Source organism: Astyanax mexicanus, unplaced genomic scaffold (genome assembly GCF_023375975.1).
Source record: "Astyanax mexicanus isolate ESR-SI-001 unplaced genomic scaffold, AstMex3_surface scaffold_34, whole genome shotgun sequence".
NCBI classification, from domain to species: domain Eukaryota; kingdom Metazoa; phylum Chordata; class Actinopteri; order Characiformes; family Acestrorhamphidae; genus Astyanax; species Astyanax mexicanus.
The window spans coordinates 891,832-916,500 of record NW_026040044.1 but is presented as its reverse complement, the minus strand read 5'-3'; the positions used below and the strand labels follow the sequence as shown (position 1 = coordinate 916,500).

Genomic DNA, 24,669 nt, shown 5'->3' with positions numbered 1-24,669 from the left:
CCTAAAACATATTTTTATTGCGAAGCCCTTAATAGAAACTTTCAATTCTACTGTGCAGGGGTGCATTTCCCAGAAGCTTTTAATGCTAAGTAGTTGATAAATTCATACTTAAGATTTATGGTTAATTAAAGAATGTTTCACAAACATTTACTTAACTAAAGAACTTTGTGATCTTAAACACCAGAGGCTGCCAGTTCTGGTCCCAGTTCAATTATTATTTTGTATTTCTGTGGTTAATTCGATAAGATTGTATATTAAATTACATATTAAATGATTATATTATATTATTATATTTTTTAACCTGTTTGTTCATTTCATATTAAGTGATCTTAAGTGATGACCTCTTACTTCCAGTGTTAGCCATTCTTCATCACTTCCATAAGACAAGGCAAGTTTATTTGTATAGCACCTTTTATACACAGAGACAATTCAACGTGGTTTACAAAAATATTTAAAACTCAATTCAGAACAGGTTTTAAAGACAGTTTTAAGAAAACAAAACAGTAATGCAAACTATATATACAAAATATGTATATATGTTTTTTCAACCTGTTTGTTAATGTTATGTACACAAAGGCACGTCTTTTTTGTTCTTTCTGTTTTCTTCCCTCCTCTGTCATGAGCCACTCTCTCTCTCAGGTGTGTGCACTTTGTTGGCGGAATAATCAACACCTGTTCTACCAATGGGGTGAAGTCCACATAGGGAGAAGGCGGGCTCTCTGATTTGAAAAGAGGTGATTGTGTGTGTGTGTGTGTGTGTTTGTGTGTGTGTGTGTGTGTGTGTGTGTGTTGCAGAAAGGGGTGTTCTGTGCTGAGAGAGTTGTATAGTGTGTAAAGTACTGTTCTGTGCTGGGAGTTTTCTCCTATCTCTCTAAGTAGCTCAGACAAGCTGTTTGCCCACATGGTTGGAGAGGTTATGGGCACCATCCATTGCATCACGTATGTATACTCTTTGTATAGACACACTTGGTAAGGGGCAGGTGCCAATTTATGCATTTTTGGTTGAGGTTAGCACTTGGGTTAGGCAGGTTAGCATTTTGTTATTTTCTTTTCTTTGGCACTCTCCGTAGTCCACCATAGGCTGTTAACATTCCTACACTTTTCTTTTATGTTCAATAGACATTGTAAATCTCTATCCACTTTTGTTCACACCCTTGAATGTTGGTTTGTCTTTGTAAATACTGGAATTGTAAATTCTTGCATATTTGTCAGTAAAAGCTTCTAAATTTGCAAAGCTCTGTTTCTGGCCTTCCTTCCATCCCACTCACAGGCACCGTATTACATATACATAGTCTTGCATTTTCCCCTTTTACCCCTAGACCCAAAAGGTGGGGGAATGTAACAGATGGGCGTTCGTCTGGTATTTGCAATGTAAAACTTATGTCATGTGTGTGAGGTGGTTGGAAGTCACAGTGGTGGTGGAACTAATTTTTTTTATATAATAGGTGATGCTCCCTTGGAGTTTCGTTTGGCTCGTCTCTGGTATGAATCAAAGAGTAGAGCTGAGGCCTGTAGGCAAGAATATGAGTTTAAGCTGTCTGTTCATAAGCTGGAGCTAGAACATTAACATGTGATACAGTTGCGTGAGATAGAATTAAGAGCCTCAAACCACCCTAATTCACTTTTCCTGTTCCAAACCCTACAGTGTCTAGTGATCCACCTGTTCAGCCTCCTTTAGTCACTCTCCCTGTAGTATCACACATTACTGCTTTTGATGTCAGTAAAAATATGTCTTTGGCTCCACCCTTTCGGGAAGTTGAAATAGACACATATTTTAGCATTTTTGAGCAGATACCATTGACTTTGGGTTGGCCTAAGGATATGTTGTCACTGTTACTGCAATGTAATGTTGGTTGGTAAAGTGCAGGAGGTTTGCTCTGCTTTATGTCTTCAGGATAGTTTGCAGTATGATGTGGTAAAAGCAGCAATTTTGTGTGCTTATGAATTAGTTCCTGAAGCATACAGACAACGTTTATGAGGTCTGAAGATGCAAGCATCACAGACTCATGTTGAATTTGTAAGGGAAAAGACCATTCTTTTTTGATAAATGGTGCAGTGCAAACAAAGCATTTACATTAGACTCCCTACGTGAATTCATACTTTTGGAGGAGTTTAAAAACTGTCTCCATGACAAAGTCATTGTCTATTTGAATGAACGTGCTGTCTCTACTGTTGCTCAAGCTGCAGTACTTGCTGACAGGTTTTTACTCACACACCGTCAGGTGTTTAAGTCAGTCTCAAATAACTCAGAGTCTTCTTTAGTTACTGGAAGTAAATCTTCTCATACTGGTGGTTATGTACCTTATGTTGGTGACAGGTGAGAGTGTCACTATTGTCACAAGCTTGGACATATTGCTTCAAACTGTTTAGAGCTTAAGAGGAAACTGAAGAGGCTGAAAATAGACAGCAGTCTTCAACCTCCTCCAGGCCAGTTGCTTTAATTGATCGTGTGCATAAGACAGTGACTGTTGGAGGTCCTGTTATGAAGCCTGTGGAAGATGCATACTATAAACTTTTCCTGGTAAGTGGACAGGTCAGGCTGGATAACAATGGTGTTGTTTTACTGGTCAACATTTTGAGAGACTCTGGCACTTGGCACTCTGACAGGCCAAGTTCCGTATTAAGGACGTTAAGCTCTTTTTAGCTGCTCCGGTTTTTGTGGTGCTGCTGCTTTCTCTTTTAGAGCTTAGATTCTCTGCCCGAATCCCACCTGACCTGAGGACCGACCCGAAATCAGGCTCCTATTTTTATTTTATATAAAGCTCTGGTGTGATAATTACAATGTTGCTAAGTAACCAATTATTATTGTTCACTAAAGCGAACGAAATAGCAAAAACTGAAAGTGAAAAAACATTCATGTTAACTGAATCTAATAAAAACGGTAATTAAAAGGAAAAAACATAACTATCTCGAACTGTATTTTGTGTTTATAAAACTAACAAACTGAAATTACTGATAGAATCCCCTCATTTTCTTGTTTAATTTATTTATAAGCGCTGTTGTACAGCAGAGTTGTACAGCGGGCGGTGTTGTGCCAAGCGCGCGGCACCTCGTGGTCCGTTAGTTCTTGTGTAAAGCGCTCGCGCCGCAAAATACGACAAAAAACATTGAGAAACTGCAGAACTATGTATGGGATTACAATATAAGCGCCAGGCAGATGAAAGAGAAACAGGAGAAACAGTGTGTGAGAACATTTACCTGTGAGTAACTCACACCAGAAATCTCTCTCTCTGTCTTTCTCTCCCTTTCTCTCTCTTTCTCTCTCTCTTTCTCTCTCACGTTTATTAGATTGCTCTCTCTGATGAGATGTGTGAAAACTAATAAAAACTAGCAAGCACACCCTAAAAACTTACTGAACAGAAAAAATAAAAACAAAATAAAATTAAATTATAATAAAAATAAAAAATGTATTCACGTAGCTCGGTCATTAAATTGTTGTTTTTGTCCTTTATTTTGTTTTGTTTATACATACATATTTCCTTGGTTTGTTTAATTTCATCCTCAGACGCGTTTTTCCGTTTTTTTTCAGTATTACAAGTTTTAGTAATTTTCTTTGGTTGTGTGGAGAATTTCCTTTTATTTTTTTGAAATTCGTTAGATTATATTTTTGTCAACATTTTGGGTTTATTTTCGTTTTTTATTTTTCTAATAGTAAATGCATAATTGATTTCCTTTTTTTTGACGGGCGAATAATAAAAAGTAACGTGATAGTTACTTTTACTGGTAACTAATTACTTTTATAGTGGAGTAACTCCGTTAGTAACTCAGTTACTTTTTTGGAGAAGTAACGAGTAACTATAACTAACCCCAACACTGCCGGTCTTAGCCGTGGAGATTTGATCAAAGCACACAAAGCAGATGCTTCCCTGAATAAGTTTTTTGCTAAGGTAAGTGAGAACCCAAAGTTTTCTGTTCAGCAGGTTGTGCATTATCTTGATGATGGCTTGCTGATGCACAAATGGTCAACACTTAAAAATTAATTAAATATTAAGTTAAATACTGTTCATCAGATTGTCACTCCAATAGTCTACAGGGAGCATGTCTTAAATACGGCTCATGACAACCCATGGTCAGAACATTTGGGAATAAATAAAATGTACAACAGAGTGTTACAGTACTTCTTCTGGCCTTCGTTGAAGACGGATGTGGCAGATTACTGTCAGACTTGTCACGTTTGCCAGATTACTGCGAAGTAGGGCTGGCCCGAATAGCGCTTGTTGAGCTCCGGATATTCGGCACTGATTGGTAGCGAATATTCGTTTTTAAAAAGACGGATTAAAAATACTACTCAACACCAGTGCACATGCACATAAACATTTTTTATTATTTTTTTATGGTAATTCTGTTCTTCTCGGGTGCATTAAAAAACTGGAAACCCCTTGCTATTATCTGCCTGAGTATTACAAATGCTTTTATTACGTTTTACGATTTTTACGTTTATATGTACACTAGGGTAGCACGGTTTAACAGGGTAGCAAAACTTGTTGCTTAAAAACAAAAAAACAAAAGAAAACGTTTGTTCAGAAAGTATTTTATATTCTTAAACATTGTTAATTATATTAGAGCAGAGGAAGGTCATTGTAAATGATGTTAATGTTGGTCTGTTTCGGTTTAATAACTGTGCAGTGCATAGCCGTACTACTTATTTTTGTGTTTTTGCACTTGGGCTATAAGCTCAATATAAAATAGTTTATAAAGTTTATAAATAATAATAATAGTATATAAGTTTATAAATAATTTGTTTGTTTAGAAATTATTTTATATTCTTAGACCATGTTAAATTATATTAGATTAGAGGACATTCATTCAGACATCATTCTGTAGGCTAGGCTTTCTGTAACTGATTTAGGCCCTAGTGTTGCCACATTACTAGTTTATTATATAAATCAGTTTCAAAGTGCCTGCAAGTTTTTTATCATGTATAACATTACTTTTAATGTCAGACAGAAGCAGCTTCATAAAGCTGTTTGCTAGTTGAATATCACACATTTGGCACACTGCTTTTGTCTTGTCTAAACTTAATTTGAAATGCTTCCAAACAGCTGAGCTTTTGGAATTGTGTGATGTGTGATGTTAGAGCGAGGTGGAGCTTAGAAAAGGAAAAAAACGAATATCCGAATACCAAAATTAAAAACTGAATACCTACTCAACGAGCGAATACCCGAATACCCAAATATTCGGGTCCAGCCCTACTGGGAAACCTAACCAGGTTGTTCCCCAGCTCCATTTTGCCTATACCTGTCATGAATGAAGCATTTGAGCGGGTACTTGTAGATTGTGTTGTGCCCCTTCCAAAAACCAAGTTAGTGAACCAGTTTTTACTCACAATTATGTGTACTGCAACTCATTTTCCAGAGGCAATACCTTATTACATTTAAGATATCCAGAGGCAGTTTATTCCATATACATAGTGTTGTATTTCCCCTTTTACCCCTAAACCCAAAAGGTGGGGGAATTTAACAGTTAATTTTATCTTAAGAGATGTTTTTGTATTGTGATGTTTCTATCTGAAACTATGTGATATAAAACATGTGTATATTTTATATACTATAAAATATAAAACAGCACAGATGAAACACTGATTAATGAAAATACTCACACAATCTTTCTGGATGTTTTCACCACTGGAAGCAGCCTCAGAAGACATTCTTCTGATTTCTGAAATTTACTCAGGTCAAACTCATCCAGCTCCTCTTCTGAATTCAGCATCACAAACGCCACAGCTGACCACTGATCAGGAGAGAGAGTAACTCCACTGAGATCACTGGATCCTCCTCCTCTGTTCAGGTACTGTTGGACTTCCTGCACTAGAGAATGATCATTCAGTTCATTCAGACAGTGGAACAGACTGATCGTTTTCTCTGGAGAGAGATTCTCCTTTATCTTCTGCTTGATGTGCTCCACTACTTCCTCTTTACTGTGAGAGATGCTTCCTGTCTGTATCAGAAGACCTCGTAAGAGAGTCTGATTGGACTCCAGTGAGAGACCCAGAAGAAATCGGAGGAAAAGGTCCAGGTGTCCGTTTTTACTTTTTAAGGCCTTGTCCACGGCTCTCTTCAGGAAGTTAGACATTGTTCTCTTTTTGGAGAAATCCAAAACTCCAGGTAGAACATTTCTGTTGTTGGAGATGAAGCAGAGAAACACATATAAAGCAGCCAGAAACTCCTGAACACTCAGATGTACAAAGCTGAAGACCTTTCCCAGGTGAAGTTCAGATTCCTGTCTGAAGATCTGGGTGCACACTCCTGAGTACACGAACACTTCTTTCACATCAATGCTGCACTCTTTCAGATCTTCCTCATAGAAGATCAGGTTTCCTTTCTCCAGCTGTTGGAAAGCCAGTTTTCCCAGAGCCAGAATAATCTTTCTAGTCTGCTCAAGATCATCCTCACTGTTATGGTGGTACTTCTGGCTGCGGTGTTTGATCTGAAAGATCAGGAAGTGTGTGAACATTTGAGTCAGAGTCTTGGGGATCTCTCCTCCCTCTGCTTCACCCAACATCCTCTCTAGAACAGTGGCTGAGATCCAGCAGAAGACTGGGATGTGGCACATGATGTAGAGGCTTCTGGAGGACTTCATGTGTGTAATGATTGTTTCAGCAAGGCTCTGATCTCTGATCCTTTTCCTGAAATATTCCTCTTTCTGAGGGTCACTGAACCCTCGTACCTCTGTTACCTGGTCTATACAGTCAGGAGGGATCTGATTGGCTGCTGCTGGTCGAGTAGTTATCCACAGGAGAGCAGATGGAAGCAGGTTACCCTTGATGAGGTTTGTCAGCAGCACATCCACTGAGGTTTGTTCTTCTATATCCACCAAGTTCTCATTGTTCTGGAAATCCAGAGGAAGTCGACACTCATCCAGACCATCAAAGATGAACATGATCTTGTAGCTCCTATAATGTCTTGGTTTTAAATCTTGTGTTTCTGGGAAGAAGCACTGAAGAAGATTCACCAGACTGAGCTTCTTCTCCTTCATCAGATTCAGTTCTCTAAAAGGAAGAGGGAAAATGAAGAGGACGTCCTGATTTACTTTTCCTTCAGCCCAGTCCAGAATGAACTTCTGCACAGAGACTGTTTTTCCAATTCCAGCAACTCCTTTAGTCAGCACAGTTCTGATGGGCCGGTTCTGTTCTGGTAATGGTTTAAAGATGTCGTTACATTTGATGGGAATCTCCTGTGTTGTCCTTTTCCTGGATGCATCTTCTATCTGTCTCACCTCATGTTCCTGATTGATCTCTCCACCCCCTCCCTGTGTGATGTAGAGCTCTGTGTAGATCTGATTCAGGAGGACTGAGGTTTCAGGATTTGTGATTCCTTCATTAATTCTCTGATATTTTTCCCTCAGTGTGGATTTGAGCTTTGGTTGACACGCCAGGGCCAATTCTGATAACAGAGGAAGACAATATGGATCATGTGATCAGCTGTGATCATGCATTAAAGTGATACAGTAAATAATGAATTTAATATTAATGATTATAATATGATGTTTCTGTAGCAGTTGTAGTGGTTTTAGAGTTAAAATCAGTAAGTGTTAATTTTTAGGACTACAGCTGATGCTGTGATACATTATCCTATGATTAAATAAATCCAGTTCATTGTTTTATTACTATTAAAATGCAGGAGTTCACTGAGGAAAGAGATTAGCACTCAGGTTGGTATCGATGGTCATGACCCAGAACTCTTACTGCTCTCTAGTGTGTTGGCGAGGTCTTTCTCCTTCATCTTCCTCAGGATGTGCAGTGTGATCTTCAGCACCCCCTCTCTCTGATCATCCTCATCCTCCACCTCTCTCTCAGAGCATGCTGGGTAATCTGGGCTCAGGAGCTTCTTGAATGTGTTCAGCTCGTTCTTCACTAGAGAGATAAATTTCTGCTGCAGCTCCTGATTAAGAACGAAGATCAGAGGATCAGTAAAGCTGTTCCAGTACAGAGAGAGATGATCTGACTACAGAACAATCTGATAAACATCAGAGAGACACTGATCTGAGTCTGATCACCAGAAACTGATTATAAATAAAAGTTTCATTATTAGCAAATTATCAAAAGTTTAAAATGATTTTAATCTGAGAAACATGGCAAGGCAAGTTTATTTGTACAAGACCTTTCATATACAAAGATATGCAAAATATGACTTTTAAAACAGAATTAAAATGAATGTAATTAGAATATAATAAATACCGAATTAAAACTAAAAACAATACAAAAAATAAAATAAATCTCGGTCATGTTTATGGTTTAGGATTTACCTTGAATACATGCTCCAGTTTTTCCTTGAAAATTTTAATGTTCTTCTCTCTGCGGACAAACAGAAAATCCACACTGTGATCTACATGATTAAAAATAGATGACTTAGAAGCTTAGATTTGCTTGATAATAAAATTAACAGAAAATAATGGATAAAATCTGCATGAATTCGACACATTTCCAAATGTTTCTTAATCATAAAAATGTAAACAATGATGATTTACTGTTGAATATGAAGTTTTGAGGCACTGTTGCTTTAAACAACTGTGTCAATGTTTAATTTGTTCTAAAATTAACATAATATTGACCAGATAAACAGTGCCAATCAGCAACAGTGTGAATGTATTTAGGATTAAAATAATAGGTTTCCAGTGTGATTGGTAAAATCTGTTCTAACTGTATTCTAATTTTTTCAAAATGAATTTTTGTTGTAATAATGTCTTTTAATAGAACATGATCTGCCCAACCCTGGATGTACAGCAGGGATAGTAATTATTTGATACCCTGATGGTTTTGAAAGTAGGTTTATTTTAACATAGAGAGACAGAATATCAACAAAAATCTGATAATAATTTGTATTTGATTAGGTGAAATAAGTATTTGATCCTCAGCCAAACTTGACTTATTACTTGGTGGAGAAACACCTGTTGTTAAGCACAGAGCTCAGACGTTTCTTCTAGTTGGACACCTGGTTTTGCACAACTCAGGTGGGATTTTGGCTTCACTCCTCTTTACAGAAAATCTCCAAATGCTGAAGATTTTGAGAAGGTTGCTTGGGAACTTGAATTTAAGCTCCAGAGACTGGCTGCATCACTCCCTTTGTTGCCCTGGCCGTATGTTTTAGGTCATTGTCATGTTGGAAGACCCATCAAACCTGCTGAGGTCAGGAGGTTCTCATTATAAATTCTATGGTACATGATCCGTTCATCAGCCCCTCAATGCTGTGAAGTTCTCATGTTCTCTTAGTAGAGAAACAGACCCAAAGCAGAATGTTTCCACCTCCATGTTTAACAGATGGAGTTTTTGGGGTTATATCCAGTATTTCTCTTCCTCCAAACACGGTGAATCGATTTGATGCCCAAGAGCTTAATTTTGATTTCATCTGACCACAGCACATCCTCCCAGACGTTCTCTCAATCATGGATATTATATCTGTTAAAATAAACCTACAACTAAAATTATTATTAAGTTTTCTTTACTTTTTTTAGCAATAATTTAAACAGTTTAACTTTATTAAATTTAAGGGACTATCCTATCTCGGTGAATGAGATATTTTTAATTTGTCTTTTTATCTTTTTATTCCTATTCATTCGGTCTTAATTGTAGGCTCCCTCTAGTTGTTTTTTTGTTTTCTAGTTTAATTGTCTGATATAACAGAAAGATTAGAAGAGGGTAGACTCTTCATAAACCTAAAATAATATACTTATGTTTAGTGATTTAGAACATTGTTCTTTGGAGAAATCAGTGCAGAGGAACAACATAAAGGATAACTGCTGTGTGTGTTCTATGCATTAATAAGGTAATTTACAGTAAAATCTTTGATGTCTTTTTGAGTTTTTTGATGTTTGACTCACTTTGGGTCAGAGGTCACAGGTTCACTGCTGAAATGAGGAGGATACCTCATGGATGCGTCACTCTTCATAGAAACACAGCTGGGTTCTGGAGAAGCTCCTCTCTGGGTTTCAGTTCTGTTAACATTAAACACAGTGAAACTCCAGCATTTACACAGTGAAACTCCGGTGTTTACACAGTGAAACTCCAGCGTTTACACAGTGAAACTCCAGCGTTTACACAGTGAAACTCCAGCGTTTACACAGTGAAACTCCAGCATTTACACAGTGAAACTCCAGCATTTACACAGTGAAACTCCAGCGTTTACACAGTGAAACTCCAGTGTTTACACAGTGAAACTCCAGCGTTTACACAGTGAAACTCCAGCGTTTACACAGTGAAACTCGAGCGTTTACACAGTGAAACTCCAGCGTTTACACAGTGAAACTCCAGCCTTTACACAGTGAAACTCCAGTGTTTACACAGTGAAACTCCAGCGTTTACACAGTGAAACTCCAGCGTTTACACAGTGAAACTCCAGCGTTTACACAGTGAAACTCCAGCCTTTACACAGTGAAACTCCAGCGTTTACACAGTGAAACTCCAGCGTTTACACAGTGAAACTCCAGCGTTTACACAGTGAAACTCCAGCGTTTACACAGTGAAACTCCAGCATTTACACAGTGAAGCTCCAGCGTTTACACAGTGAAACTCCACCATTTACACAGTGAAACTCCGGCGTTTACACAGTGAAACTCCAGCGTTTACACAGTGAAACTCCAGCGTTTACACAGTGAAACTCCAGCGTTTACACAGTGAAACTCCAGCGTTTATACAGTGAAACTCCAGCGTTTACACAGTGAAACTGCAGCGTTTACACAGTGAAACTCCAGTGTTTACACAGTGAAACTCCAGCGTTTACACAGTGAAACTCCAGCACACAGCACATCTTTAATAAAGATCAGGAACTGAAGAGCTTCTCTCTCAGAACAGAACAGTAGTTTAGTGCAGTGATGTACCGAGACCCAGAGCTTCCTCCTCCACTGCTGAACACTGGAGGATGCTTCATGGACCAATCACTCTTCATAGACACTCCACTGGGGGCTGGAGATGCTGCTCTCTTCCTCCTGTAAACAGATCTTCATGATGATCCATGATGAGAGTAAAGTGTGGAGTAATGACTTCCTTAAATAAAACTCAATCACAGATTCTACACTAACTTTTCCATAACTTTTCCAAATGTTCTAATGACTCAACTGACTCAGATTATTATATTAATTAATTTTCTACATTCTAAAAACTTTTTACATCACAACTAATCTTGCATTTTTGAATTTGCCTTAAGTTTCAGAATTTGCATCATATTTTTTTAATTTTCATTACATTTCTGAATTTGTACTGAGTTCAAATTTGCATAGCATTGCTGAATTTACTATATATGTATGTATGAGTTTACAGTTTTTCTGAATTTGCTTCATCTTTCTGAATGTGTTTCATATTTATGTATTTGCATTGTATTTCTAAATTTGCATTATATTTTTAAATTTGCATTCCATTTCTGAAACTTATTACATTTTTAAAACTTAATGCATATTTCTGAAATTACATCACGTTTCTGATTTTGCCCCATATTTCTGAAAATGCAGCATATTTGTGAACTTGCATTGCATTTCTGATTTTGCTTTGCATTTCTAAATTTGCATTGCATTTCTTAAATTGCATTGCATTTATGAATTTGTATTGTGTTTATACGTTTGCATTGCAATTCTGAATTTACATCATATTCATACATTTCCATTGTATTTCTAAATTTGCGTCATATTTTTACATTTGCAATCCATTTCTGAAACGTATTACATTTTTGAAACTTAATGCATATTTCTGAATTTGGATCACAACCAGAATTTGCCATTCATTTAAGATTTTTTATTGTTTCTGAAAATACATCACATTTCTTTTTGCATTCATTCAGTGCTAATTCATTTACATTATTCTTTTCAATTTTATTTCATTTCTGAATGTTCATCATATTTCTAAATTAGGAATGCATTTCTGAATTTGCATAATATTTCTGAAATTAAATAGCACTGCTGAATTTGCATTGTCTCTGAATGTGCATTGCATTTTTGAATTTGCATTGTTTCTGAATTTGCATCGCAATTCTTTGCATTATATTTCGAAATTTGCACCATGTTTCTGAATGTGCAATGCATCTCTAAATGTACAATGCATTTCTGAATTTGCATTGCATTTTAGAATTTTAATTGTTTCTGAATTTGCATCATATTTCTGAATTTTCATCTCTTTATCTTAATTTACTTTAGGACAGGGGGTCCTGCTCCACTGCTGGAGTTCTGAAGATCCATCATTTACTCTTCTTCATTCACACACAGCTGAACACTGCAGACATCCTGTGAACAGATCAGCCATTAGAATAAATTCATAAGAATGAATTAAACCATATCTTATAGACAAACAGTACAGAAATAACATTAAATTAGTGTAATATTTACTGTTATATATTTACTGTTTTATATTAATAATGTTTTACTAATATATTATTTCTTATTATATTTCTAAGTATTATTATTAATACATGATGGAACAATACTATAGTTACATTATTCTATTATATGAACATTTATTTAATTATAATATAAAGAAACGATATTAAAAACACAAATATATCACATCACATTGCCTCTGTTGCTCCCCCTGCTGGTAGAACAGCGCTAGTTCATCTGAATCCGCCCTATTTTTAACTACCCAGCAGATCAAAGCCCACATTAATCAGTTATAGTCTTTAAATAAACATAAACTACAGAACTGTGATCAATAAATATAAATCTATATCTGCGCATTTCTCTTCAGTTTACAGCATTATTGATCTGTTACAGCTGATTGTTCTTTATCCGGTCTGATCTAGACCAGGTCCAGGTCTGATCCAGGCCCGGTTCAGATCTCCATGCTGATCCTGCTTCTTCCAGTGTAATCAGACTCTGAGCTGAGCTTAAAGAACCGGTTCTGGATCTGAGGAACCTTTAGAACCGGTTCCGAGTCTAAGTTCTGTTCTACAATCTCTTTATTTCTGAACTTACCGAGTGAATCCAGACTTCTGTCCCGTTCTAATGGAGGAAACCGAACTTACTTTCACTTTCTACTTCACTGCGTCACATCCCTTTCTCTCTCTGTCTCTCTCTAAGCCCCGCCCATCCTTCTCTAACAGCCAATAGGCACCGGGCGGGCGGAGCTACAGCCCTGTTTTCAGATCAGCTGCTCTGTAAATATCACTGCAGTGTAGAATCTCTGCTTCACCAGAAGAAGAAGAAGAAGAAGAAGAAGAGCAGTATAACTGATCTGAACAGCTCTTCTACATTTAACTTACTGTATTCATGATGATCCTTATCATTCACTGTTCATCACACCATCTCACAGAACAGCTGTCATTTACTGCTCATATAAAAACATCATATTTATGTATTACTTAGTGTATTTTATCACTCTAGTATGAAGGACAGAAACATATTTTACTTAAATTCAGTTATTATTACAAACTCTTTCATCATGTGACCAAAAGATGAATTAAAATAATATAATTATATTTATTAGAATATCAGTGTGTTTCTGATGACCTGAATAAACTGGAATAATCTTCCTGAATATGTTCAGGACTCAGACACAGTCTCAATCTTTAAGTCTAGAATAAAATCTTACTTGTTTAGTTTATTTTTTGGTAATTAATGTTTTTCTCTTAGATATAAGGCTGCAGATCCAGGGGTTCATGGACAGAGGGAATTGTGGGTAATCTGAGATGCTGGTGCTGTTGTTTTATCACTCAGGTTTGTGGAGGGTGGAGTGGGTGGATGCTGGTGTTTCAGGGTGTCTCTGTGTCTATGTTACCTTCTGGCTCTCTCCCTTTAGTTAAGCTGTTTTGTTCAGATCTGCCGGAGTCATTAGATAATCACACTCTGATAATGTTTAATATTCTCTGTTTTACAGAAATCCAGTAAAAACTAATTCCATCTTTCTTTCTTCCTCCGAGTTACTGACCGTCCACCTGTCTGACCCCCCGATACTGATGGATGTTGGACCCTCAGGACCTCCTGTCCCCCTGTCCGGCCAGACTGATGGAAGTTTCTGAAGTCAGCTCTTCTCCATCCATCACCCCCCACAGATCAGCTGATCATCATCCAGGTTATTCACCTGCCTCAGCCAGCTGTTCACTCTCCACTACTGATCAGATCCCAGTTTAAATGAACTCTAACTAGGAATGTTGTAACTGCTTCCACTGCTGGTGTAGATCTTCACCTGTATATATTACAGCTGTGTGGATGTAGAGTGAATTTAACATTCATTTATTAGTTTTCTGACCAGAGGAGGATGGGTCCCCCCTTATATCACTAGCATTAATAGTACATGTGATAGAACATGTGATAATAGAAGGTACATGTGATAATATAATATAACCTCCTCCTCCAGCTCTGAGGGAGATTTTCCTCTGTTAATCTCTGGAGGTTCTGTATTATTTGTTCAGGGTTTTGTCTGATTCTCTGTCCTGCGATCACATTCCTATAAAGCTGCTTTGTGACAAAATCAGTTATAAAAATCGCTATATGAATTAATTTAATTTAATTTGATTTGATTATTGTGAATAAATGTATTTTTAGACTGAATACTGATCCTTCAGTCTCCTAATCTGCTCTGTCTAAACCCAGCAGCTACTAAATCACTTCATTTAACACAAACCAATTCTAATTCAGACACAATAAACATCTAAACAATTCTAAACAGTGTTTTCTTTATTACATCTGAACTGCTGATCTATTAATCCAGCAGCCTGATGCTTCATATAGTGAATATTGTGAAGCAGCTGTGTGTTAAATGAAGCCTGTTTACTCTGGTAACACAACTAAACTCCCACTGAAACCAGAATCAGATCAATTAAAACACAATACTGCTGTTTAAATCACTTTACTGCACATTTTAATTATTTAATTATGATTTAATTTACTTTTCCGTATCAGTTTTCAGCTGTGATTCTACCAAGACCAAAGTAGTTTCCAAGAGTAAGCACAACCCCTCTGCTATATATAACATTTCAACATTCCTCAGCATTTATAAAGTCTATCCAGTTCTGGTAGTATAATAAAAATATATATGTGCAGATATAATGTACTTCTGGTACATATTTAAAGGAAATAAGAACAGTATTATTTTTATTTTTGCATCAAACAGGATTTTATTTATTTAATTGAAGATTGTAAATGTGACAATAGACAGATAATATAATCCTTAATTAAAGAAGGATTATTAGAATGGTGCACTGTCTCCATCTAGTGTTTTTGGGATGTACTACCTTTGATATAAATGCACTTATAAAACATTGAATAAATACATTATGATCATCTATGTAATATACTCTTTAAGATTTTTTTTGGAGGCGGGGTTTGTGATAGATGACAGTGAGACGTTCACCAAGACTGGCTGATTAACTTCATTTTGGGTTTTATTTAATAATATTTTTGATCAATTATTTATGATATTCAGGATTATAGTTATATTTATTAATATGAACCGTGTCATGGTATTAAATGTATTTATTTGTATGTTTATACCTGCATGTAACAGTGTGAAAGACAGATAATTACACAATTATTTATTTAGTAAAAATATCTGAAGTGCTGCTGTGGCTCCCTCCAGTGGTCAGAGTGTGTAATAGCAGGCAGTGTAACATGGGGACTGCTAGAACGGTGTTCTTCACTACTGGAGCTCCACAGCATGGTCCAGTATAGTGCTTTCACTGCTACAGGACTGGGAATAGACTCCACTAGTAATCCTGTAAATGGATATTGTAGAACTCTAGTAAATGTTGTAGCGTAAGCATGGAAATAGATGTAGGTTAATTCGGGTTTTCCTTTAGTGTAAACATGAAGAATAGGTATATAGTGTATCAGAACCTGTCTTTAACAAAAACTACTGAATTTTGATTAATTCACATTACTATTACTATTAAAGCAATCACACATTTCTTTTTAAATGCAGAATTTATATTTTAAGTGATTTGTAGCAGTTTTTTTTATATAAATATATATCAATATTATACATATGAAGATTAAACTCTCCAGTGATCAATCTTTAAAAATCAGTAAATTAAAAATATGAAGTGGGTAAAATAGGTGAAATCTGTGTAAAGCAGCTGTAGCTGTGTTTCTGTTTTTATTTCTCTTCAGAACTGCTGTTCAGACTGAACCCTCCTCCTGAGATTCTTCAGGAGTCTGGATCTGTTCCAGCTGAAAAATTAAAACAAATAAAATAATGAAAATATTTTCACATTGCAGAGAACCTCACCTGGGGCCTCAGTTATAAAGTGTGCGCACGCATTAAAAACAGGTCTGAAATGTGCGTGCACAACATCTCACGCAAGAGCTGTGATTTATAAAGAAATACTTGGTGTGAAAACGAGCGCACATTTAAGCAAGATTTGAGGCGTCCGTATCCCTTCAGAAGATTGCAGAGAGAGCGGGAATTAGTGACACCATGTGGTGAAGTACGGAACTGCAGGTAAATGCGTAAACCTTCCTCACGTATATTAATTCATACTGTATCAATCAAGATTCAAAACGGAGATTAAAATAAGAAGTTAAAATATAATAAAATATACATATATTTGTTTAAATATATCTTTTAATCAGCATTATTATTATTATTATTATTATTATTATTACAGTGAGAATGTGTTTTCAGAGATTATGCAGATTTATGGGGGGTGATGACGGCTGGTTAATGAGCTGCTTTAGGTTTCCAGTAGCTATTCTCATTAAACTGTGTGCTGAGTTGGGCACAGAGTTTTAGAGACCATTGTTACAGAATCAGGTAATATATGAACACGTACAGATTTTCACATCTCTTGGAAAAGCTTTTTAAATCTGAAAGCTTTTATTTAATCTCTGTAACAGTTCGGGTTGTGGAGCTTCATTATTAACATGTTGCAGAAACACCAAACCCCACATTCTTCCTCACCTCCACCTCCGAAACAAGGGCTTCTACTGCGCAGTGTCTGTAGTTTCACTGCTTTACGGTGCGTTCCTCCACTATCCCGCTCAGGATGAATGGGGGAATCCCTCATTTAAATATCTATTGGGTGATTTGCATGGACCTTTTATGGGTAAAAGTGGGCGGTACGGAGGCGGAACAGGAGGCTGGGTCAGCTGCTACATTTATAAGCAGGTTGTGATTTATTATAAGGAGGAAACTGTGTTCAGGTGTGCGCACTCACACTTTTTTAAAGCCATTTCCTGTTTTTAGTGATGAGCACACTTTCACTCCAGGAGCTATGAAGAGTTTTATAAATGAGGCCCCTGGTCCCTCAACACAAACTACATTACCCATAAATCCCAGCAGCTCCTCTACTTCCTGCAGAGACTGAGAAAAGCTCATCTTCTACCTCCCATCCTCAGCATGTTCTACAGAGGGACTGTAGAGAACATCTTCAGCACCTGCATCACCGTCTGCTTTAAAATATGAAAATATTCACTTATTTCACCGTTTTCTCCAACATAGGAAATGAAGAATTTTAAAGAGGAGAACTTTAGAAAGAACTATAAGAAAGAACTTATACTGGAACCAGCACCTCCCCCTGGACTGGAGGAAAACTTATACTGGAACCAGCACCTCCACCTGGACTGGAGGAGAACTTATACTGGAACCTGCACCTCCACCTGGACTGGAGGAGAACTTATACTGGAACCTGCACCTCCACCTGGACTGGAGGAGAACTTATACTGGAACCAGCACCTCCCCCTGGACTGGAGGAGAACTTATACTGGAACCAGCACCTCCCCCTGGACTGGAGGAGAACTTATACTGGAACCTGCACCTCCACCTGGACTGGAGGAGAACTTATACTGGAACCAGCACCTCCCCCTGGACTGGAGGAGAACTTATACTGGAACCGGCACCTCCACCTGGACTGGAGGAGAACTTATACTGGAACCGGCACCTCCACCTGGACTGGAGGAGAACTTATACTGGAACCAGCACCTCCACCTGGACTGGAGGAGAACTTATACTATAACCTGCACCTCCACCTGGACTGGAGGAGAACTTATACTATAACCTGCACCTCCACCTGGACTGGAGGAGAACTTATACTGGAACCAGCACCTCCACCTGGACTGGAGGAGAACTTATACTATAACCTGCACCTCCACCTGGACTGGAGGAGAACTTATACTGGAACCTGCACCTCCCCCTGGACTGGAGGAGAACTTAACTTACTGCACTAACACCTAAAAATATATAAAATGTAATTTCTGTAAGGCAAATGAACTTATGATCATTATCGGAGGTGTGTCTTGTAAGTTAAAAACAATTAGCATTAATATTTTAAATATTGGTTCCCATGGGTTTCTGAATTAATTATCAATAACAGCAAAACAGTCATCAACCACATGCTCATCTAAGCGACTTTCTCAAGATAAGCATATGAAAGTAATCAAAGTCTTCTACACAGAGGGATTTTAGAGAAGCTTATAGTTTCTACAGGGTGGGCTGTTATTGCAGACTGTTCAGGGGAACTGTGGAAGTCAATATGAGTTTTGTCTGAATGTAAAATAAACTCTTGGAGATATTCTGGTTTTGTTGGCATTACTTTCTGACAGATTTGGATAACAGTTCTTAATTACAATTGATGACATTCCTCAGGGCAGATTGGGTAATAGCTTTTTTTATGAATATCTGACTCAGATATGTGCAAATATTTGGATATTTGGATGTTCACACTTTTGCACAAACCACCCTAATGATTTTATTTAATCCTTTTTCTGTTATAAAGCTTAAACACTTGAATTAAACACACTCAGTAAAAAGGCATTAAAAAGAGTCGGCGGCAGTAAGCAGCCGACTCTATTCTGCTCTATTCTGGGAGAAAGAGGGAGGATCAGGCCTGGTCATGCAGATCTGATCTCCACCCACTGCTCTCTGTAGTTCAGCTGGGTGGTGCTGGTGGTGGGAGGTGCTTTAACGGCAAAAGCGGGATGTTTCTGATTTGGTTAATAAACAGTGAGTCTGTAACACTCTGAGGAGACACTGAATCCACCCATCTACAGACAGATGAACACAGACAGAGGAACATCCTCTCTAGAAGATCTGAAACATCTGACAGACATAGAGAATCACAGATCATTCAAAAGTAGCAGTTTAGAAGACATCTAAAATAATTCAGTGCAAAAAACACTAGAATTTCTGAAGATCATAAACTTTACAAACACAATTTTATAGTTAGAAACTTAAACTGTTGATGATTATTCATTAAAAAGTAAACTGAATAAATTATATTATTAGATTATCATTAGAAAAATGTAAGAAAATCCTAAGAAACTACTAGTTTTTGTGGGCTTGTACACTGTAAACCAATAATTAGTTTGAACTCAAATAAATTAAGTATGTTTTATATACAATTATATATATTAAAACATCACTCAACTATTTTATATTAGGTGTTTGTGTTTGTGGGCACATATACTTTCAATCAGAGAAAAGGTGAACCAACTTATAATAACTGAGTTTAGTCTGTTAACACTGGCAGCTTCTATTCCAATTCCTTCTGCCACAATCTATTGATCTATTTGCATACTGTTTCTGACAGAAACTCACCATCAGTGTGTAGTCATTCCCTCCAGGCTACCTTAGATAAACTTGTTGATCATATATTATGATGGATTGCTCGACCTCTCTGTTGTTGTAGGCTTTAAGAACAAGCAGCATTTTCTAAGCTGCTACAATAACTCTTAGAACTGTTCGCTCTACAGCATTTTCTTTTATAATCTACTTTTCTATGAGTATTCAAAGAAATCCTAGAATGTAATCGAAGAGACGCTTAAATAACAAAAATCTACAAAATATATTTACCTGACCATTGCATTCAAAGTACCATTACTATGCAAAGCAATTGAAATAATAAAAAAAGAGAAATAATTTACTATCATATATTTAATGTACTGGTTAGGTTGGTGGAAATTATATTAGTTAAGTAAATTTTACTAAAACCAATGTAGTATATAGAACTTCAGAAAAATACATTTGTAAATAAAATATATAAGTTTAATGTATGTATATATATATAAATATATATATATATATATATATATATATATATATATATATTATTTATTATAAAGTTAACTGCACTTAAAACTATATTACATGAACTTAGAATTTCTTATGTAATCGTTTACAACAAAAGTTTTGAGTTGAGTGAGTGAACTTATTAGTTATTACAGTATATTATAGGGAGTGGGGTATTATTTCTGGGTTTCTTTTAAAACATTATATTTATTTATTGATTAGAATTAGTTGTGCTGTATTAAATGTGCATATATTCTCTTTTTAGTAGGGCTTTTGTAGAGTCACAGAATTTCACCTGCAGTTTTCTCGGCCATTAAGGTGATAAAATCAAAGTAGTCACCTGAGATAATGAACCAATCACACAACCTGTAACACCAAACACTCCTGGATCTGAGAGAAAAACACCGGTTCTGTGTTCATTATGAATAATAAAAATAGTAGAAGATGAACAGTTTAATGAATCCAGAAAGTTCCACACTCACAGGACTCTGCTGGAAGGGTCTGAGGTGGGTTGTGGCGCCCCCTGCCTGCAGTAGGTGCAGCTGCAGCAGTGCAGTGTGTGACTGAGGGGGTTTTTGTACAGCTCTGTAACACTGTGTGTACGGACCCAGGCTATTCATCTGATGAACACAATGACAATGATAATCTGCTGCATCTCCAGGCTGGATGTTACTGATGATCAGAGTGAAGTCAGATCCAGATCCACTACCACTGAAACGAGCCGGAGCACCTGATGGTTTCCTGTTGCCATCAAAGATCAGGAGTTTAGGAGCTTCTCCGGGTTTGTGCTGGTACCAGGCTTGATAATCCATCCCATTCCAGCTATAGACTGCACGGTTGGTTCTACATCTGATGGTAACTGTTGTTCCAGAAGTAGTTGTTGTTTCTGATGGACTTTGAGTCACAGTGACCTGAGCACTGGATCCTGGAATACAGGATAAAAAACTTCAACTTATAACTGTGTAGGTAAGTCATTAAAATATCTGAATAATTACCAAGTACTGTTCCTGTATCTCACCGATAGTTCCTCATAAAACTAAATCACTTATTTACCCTGAATCCAGAGAGTGAGAGTCCAGATGAAGATGGAGAAGAAAGTCATGGTTGCTGTGGGTGAAGTTGCTGGGCAGCAGCTCTCAGTCATGAAGTGTTAAACTCACAGGACTATAAACACTAGCAGAGCACTGAAGCATGGGCTGATAATGCAAAGTGGAACCTCTCTATGGAAATATCTAGAACCCCTCCTGAACCTAAAACACAACAAAGAAAACACTCTAAATATTACAGAACAATATTACACTCACACCATTTTATACACCCAGATTCTGACTGGATACATCTGATACACATCCAGAGGACTGAGTGTGTGTGTGTGTGAGTGTGAGTGTGTGTGTGTGTGTGTGTGTGAGTGTGTGTGTGTGAGTGTGTGTGTGTGTGTGTGTGTGTGTGTGTGTGTGTGTGTGTGTGTGTGTGTGTGTGGTTCATCACTGGAGTGTAACAGAGGTTTTTGTACGACGGCTTCATTGGAATGTATCACTGTGGTACACTTTCGGTGGAGTAACTAAACTCATTATAAAGAGTGAGTAACTTTACTTCTTCTAAAGCTACAAATATTATAATACATTTTATATATTTTATTGAATTAAGAAAGCAACCTGATGTTTACATTTTATAGAATTTTAAAGATAATCAGATCAAATGATCAACCCAGAATTGATTTCACTAAATGGTGGTGCTTAAACTAAACTTAATAATGAAAATTATCATTAATATTTAATTATAATTAATATTTAATATTCTAATCATTAAACAAGGTAATATTGAAAATTAAAAAACTGTTGCCTGTAAAGTTACCCAATTTCAAAGTGTTGTTGTGTCAGTAGTGTTATATACAGTATATACTGTATTATTATAATAAATATTACTCTTTAACCCTTTAAACCCTGAAACATTAACCAATAGTTTAAACATTCTAAATTATTTAATTGCAGTGTTTGTTGAATATTAATTTGAAATAAAAAAGAAGTATGCTGTATATATGACTCTAATTGTGCTTAGTAATTTTTACATGTTTTTCGGGTGTGATTTTATTTGTTTTTATCAGTTTTATTATTAATTGTATATAATAGTACATTTCTCAGTTATTCCATAGGTATTAAAAAAATAATTATTTAATAAATTAATATTTTCTGTGGTTTGAGGTCTCAGAAAATCTGATTAAATTATGCAGCAAATATGATTCTCCTGTTAATCATCTCTATTAATGCTGATGTTTATTATATTTTATAATCACTGATTCTGAACATGATAATTTGCTTACAGTATAATTGTCTGTGTCGTGTTTAAATGATCATATCTGCTGCATTTTAGACCTTTTATTATTGAAGATATTGGAGATATGATCCAATCACAGATCAGAATTTACACTCATTAATCAGAATTGACTCCGGACACTGTAGTATTTAATAATGAAGTTATCAGAAGTGTTAGGAGTGTTAAATGTGTTGATCTTATCAGATATGTATGGATTATTGTTTTTCTATAAACTGTTACAGTATCTGTGATTATGGGATGTACTGAATGCAGAGTAACTGTACTGGTTCTGTAGTTTTGGGCTCATTAATAAAGTGTGTGTTTGGGTTCTGCAGATTGTTGGAGCGGGTTAAAGAAAAGTCGAGCAGTTAGTAAAGAACTGTTCTCTCTCTCAGCTGTTATAGGCAGCCTGTATATCTGGACGACACGCTGTTCTCTGAATCTTTAACATCGTTCTCAGTCTAAACCTGGATTACATAATGACTCTCAACTAACATATGGATACTATCATTTATTTTCTCCCTTTTTAATGTAAATAAAGTGTTTAAATGTGTGTGTTCTCTCTCCAGCCGGTCCCACGGTGAAGCCCTCCGTGTTTCTGCTCCGCCCCTCCTCTCTGCAGCTGTCTGAGGGCTCCGCCTCTCTGCTCTGCCTGCTGTCTGGCTACTCTCCACAGGGGGCGCTGGTCAGCTGGACGGTGGACGGCTCAGAGGTGAAGGACGGGGTTCTGACCAGTGCAGAAGAAGAGAAGAACGGCCGCTACAGCCGCAGCAGCACCCTGACCCTCAGCAAAGCACTCTGGAAAAAGGGGGAGGAGTTTACCTGCACCGTCACCCACGACAACGCGGCTCAGCCAATCAGGTTGAGGAAGAGCGAGTGTGAAGGCTAGCAGCTCCAAGATAGAAGTGAACATAGAGCTGCTTCCACCTGCATCTCCAATAGAGTGTAAATTCTACACAGTGCTGATATTTGTGTCTTTACTCTGGTCAGTGTGCTGTAGCTGTCCCCATACTTTTGCTGTGCTGAAATAAAGCTGGATTTTGGACACTGTGTGTGTTGTATTGTAATGAATGCTGATGATCAGTGTTGGTAGAGAGTGTGTTTAGCTGCAGCTTCAGTGCAGTGCTGTGTGTGTTGTGCTTGAGTGAGTTTGGCTGAATGAAGCTGAACATCTGCTGAAAGTTCTGCTCTATTCTGGGAGAAAGAGGACCAATCAGGACTGTTCATGCAGATCTGAGCTCCACTGGTTGGAGGGGGGTCTGGTTTCACTTCTGTCTTCTGTCTTTACTGCTGCTGATAACAGTAAACACGAGTCCAAACAGATCAAACACACATTTAACAAAGTTTCAGTTCAATTTAGAAAGACTTTTCTACATGGGTATTAAAATAGTTATATTTATTTATGATTACTTGGACTTAATATCTCTATTCAAATTTTCTCTATCAGGGATAGAAATGTGCTCCACATCTTAATGCAGCTGTTTGAACCAAGGATGGATTAAGGATCATCTGGGCCCCCTAACCCTTGCCTATTTAATAATATGCAAGTATGTTAAAAATGCTGTGTTAATAATATTAAATCCCCTTTACACTGCCTTGAAACATGTCCTCAAATATCCTCAAACAAAATGTCAGGGTTAATCAGCATACACAGCCACAGCTACTAGAACAAATCCACTTACTGTTTCATCATCTGTCACCAAATCAAATTGTGCTTCTCAGTAAAATGAGCTCGCAGTTCTGTTGAAAAGGCACATTTCCTTTCATGCATTCCTTTAGAGCTAGACTGACTCTTTACTGTTGTTTATTAAAGAGGAAATGTGAAACTAGACAAAATGCTTCTCTTAAAACTTGTCTTAAATAATTGCAAAATTGCTAAATTAATTTTGTATCTGTGCTTAAGAGAAATCAAACATAATAATTTTGAAACAATACAAATTCAGAAACATTAATTAAGGACCTGAATCCTGTATTTGCAACAACACATCTGTTATGAAATATGGTAGATTGTCTGGCAATTTGCAGGTCCTTAGAAAGTCAAGGAGTCATGGTAAAGGAATTCAATGGAAGTCAAGGGACCAATAGTAGGGGCCCTTGTGATCAGGGGCCCTCTAATGGTATGCCTTTCTCTTCTCTAGTGCCCCTAGGGGCTCTAATAACCAGGGCCCTCTAAAAATATGCCCCCCTCTTTCCTAGGACCCCTAATAGTCTGAAGTCAATGTCAGAGCAGTCCCACAATGCCTCATCCATTTTCATAAGGGGACCAAAAGCATGGCTAGGGCCCCCAAAAGCATGGCTAGAACCCCAAAAAACATGGCTAGAACCCCCAAAAAGCATGGCTAGGGCCCCTAAAAGCATGGCTGGAACCCCCAAAAGCATGGCTGGAACCCCCAAAAGCATGGCTAGAACCCCCAAAAGCATGGCTACAGCCCGCAAAA

The 24,669-nt window shown here is 37.2% G+C and overlaps 1 protein-coding gene, 1 long non-coding RNA gene and 1 gene segment (V, D, J or C); 1 reads left to right on the top strand and 2 right to left on the bottom strand.

Annotated features, from left to right (window-relative positions):
• LOC125790039 (uncharacterized) overlaps window positions 1–5,859 on the top strand; it is a 280,980-nt gene extending 275,121 nt beyond the window's left edge. The window contains exon 3 of the long non-coding RNA XR_007429990.1: window positions 5,788–5,859. This is a non-coding gene — a long non-coding RNA (uncharacterized LOC125790039). The remainder of the gene's footprint in view (window positions 1–5,787) is intronic.
• LOC111190008 (uncharacterized) overlaps window positions 1–24,669 on the bottom strand; it is a 751,666-nt gene that overhangs the window by 426,990 nt on the left and 300,007 nt on the right. The window lies entirely within an intron of this gene.
• Window positions 20,020–22,249, bottom strand: LOC125790033 (immunoglobulin kappa variable 3-11-like). The segment is given in 2 exon segments: window positions 20,020–20,843; window positions 20,972–22,249. Coding segments are annotated over 2 exon segments (597 nt in total).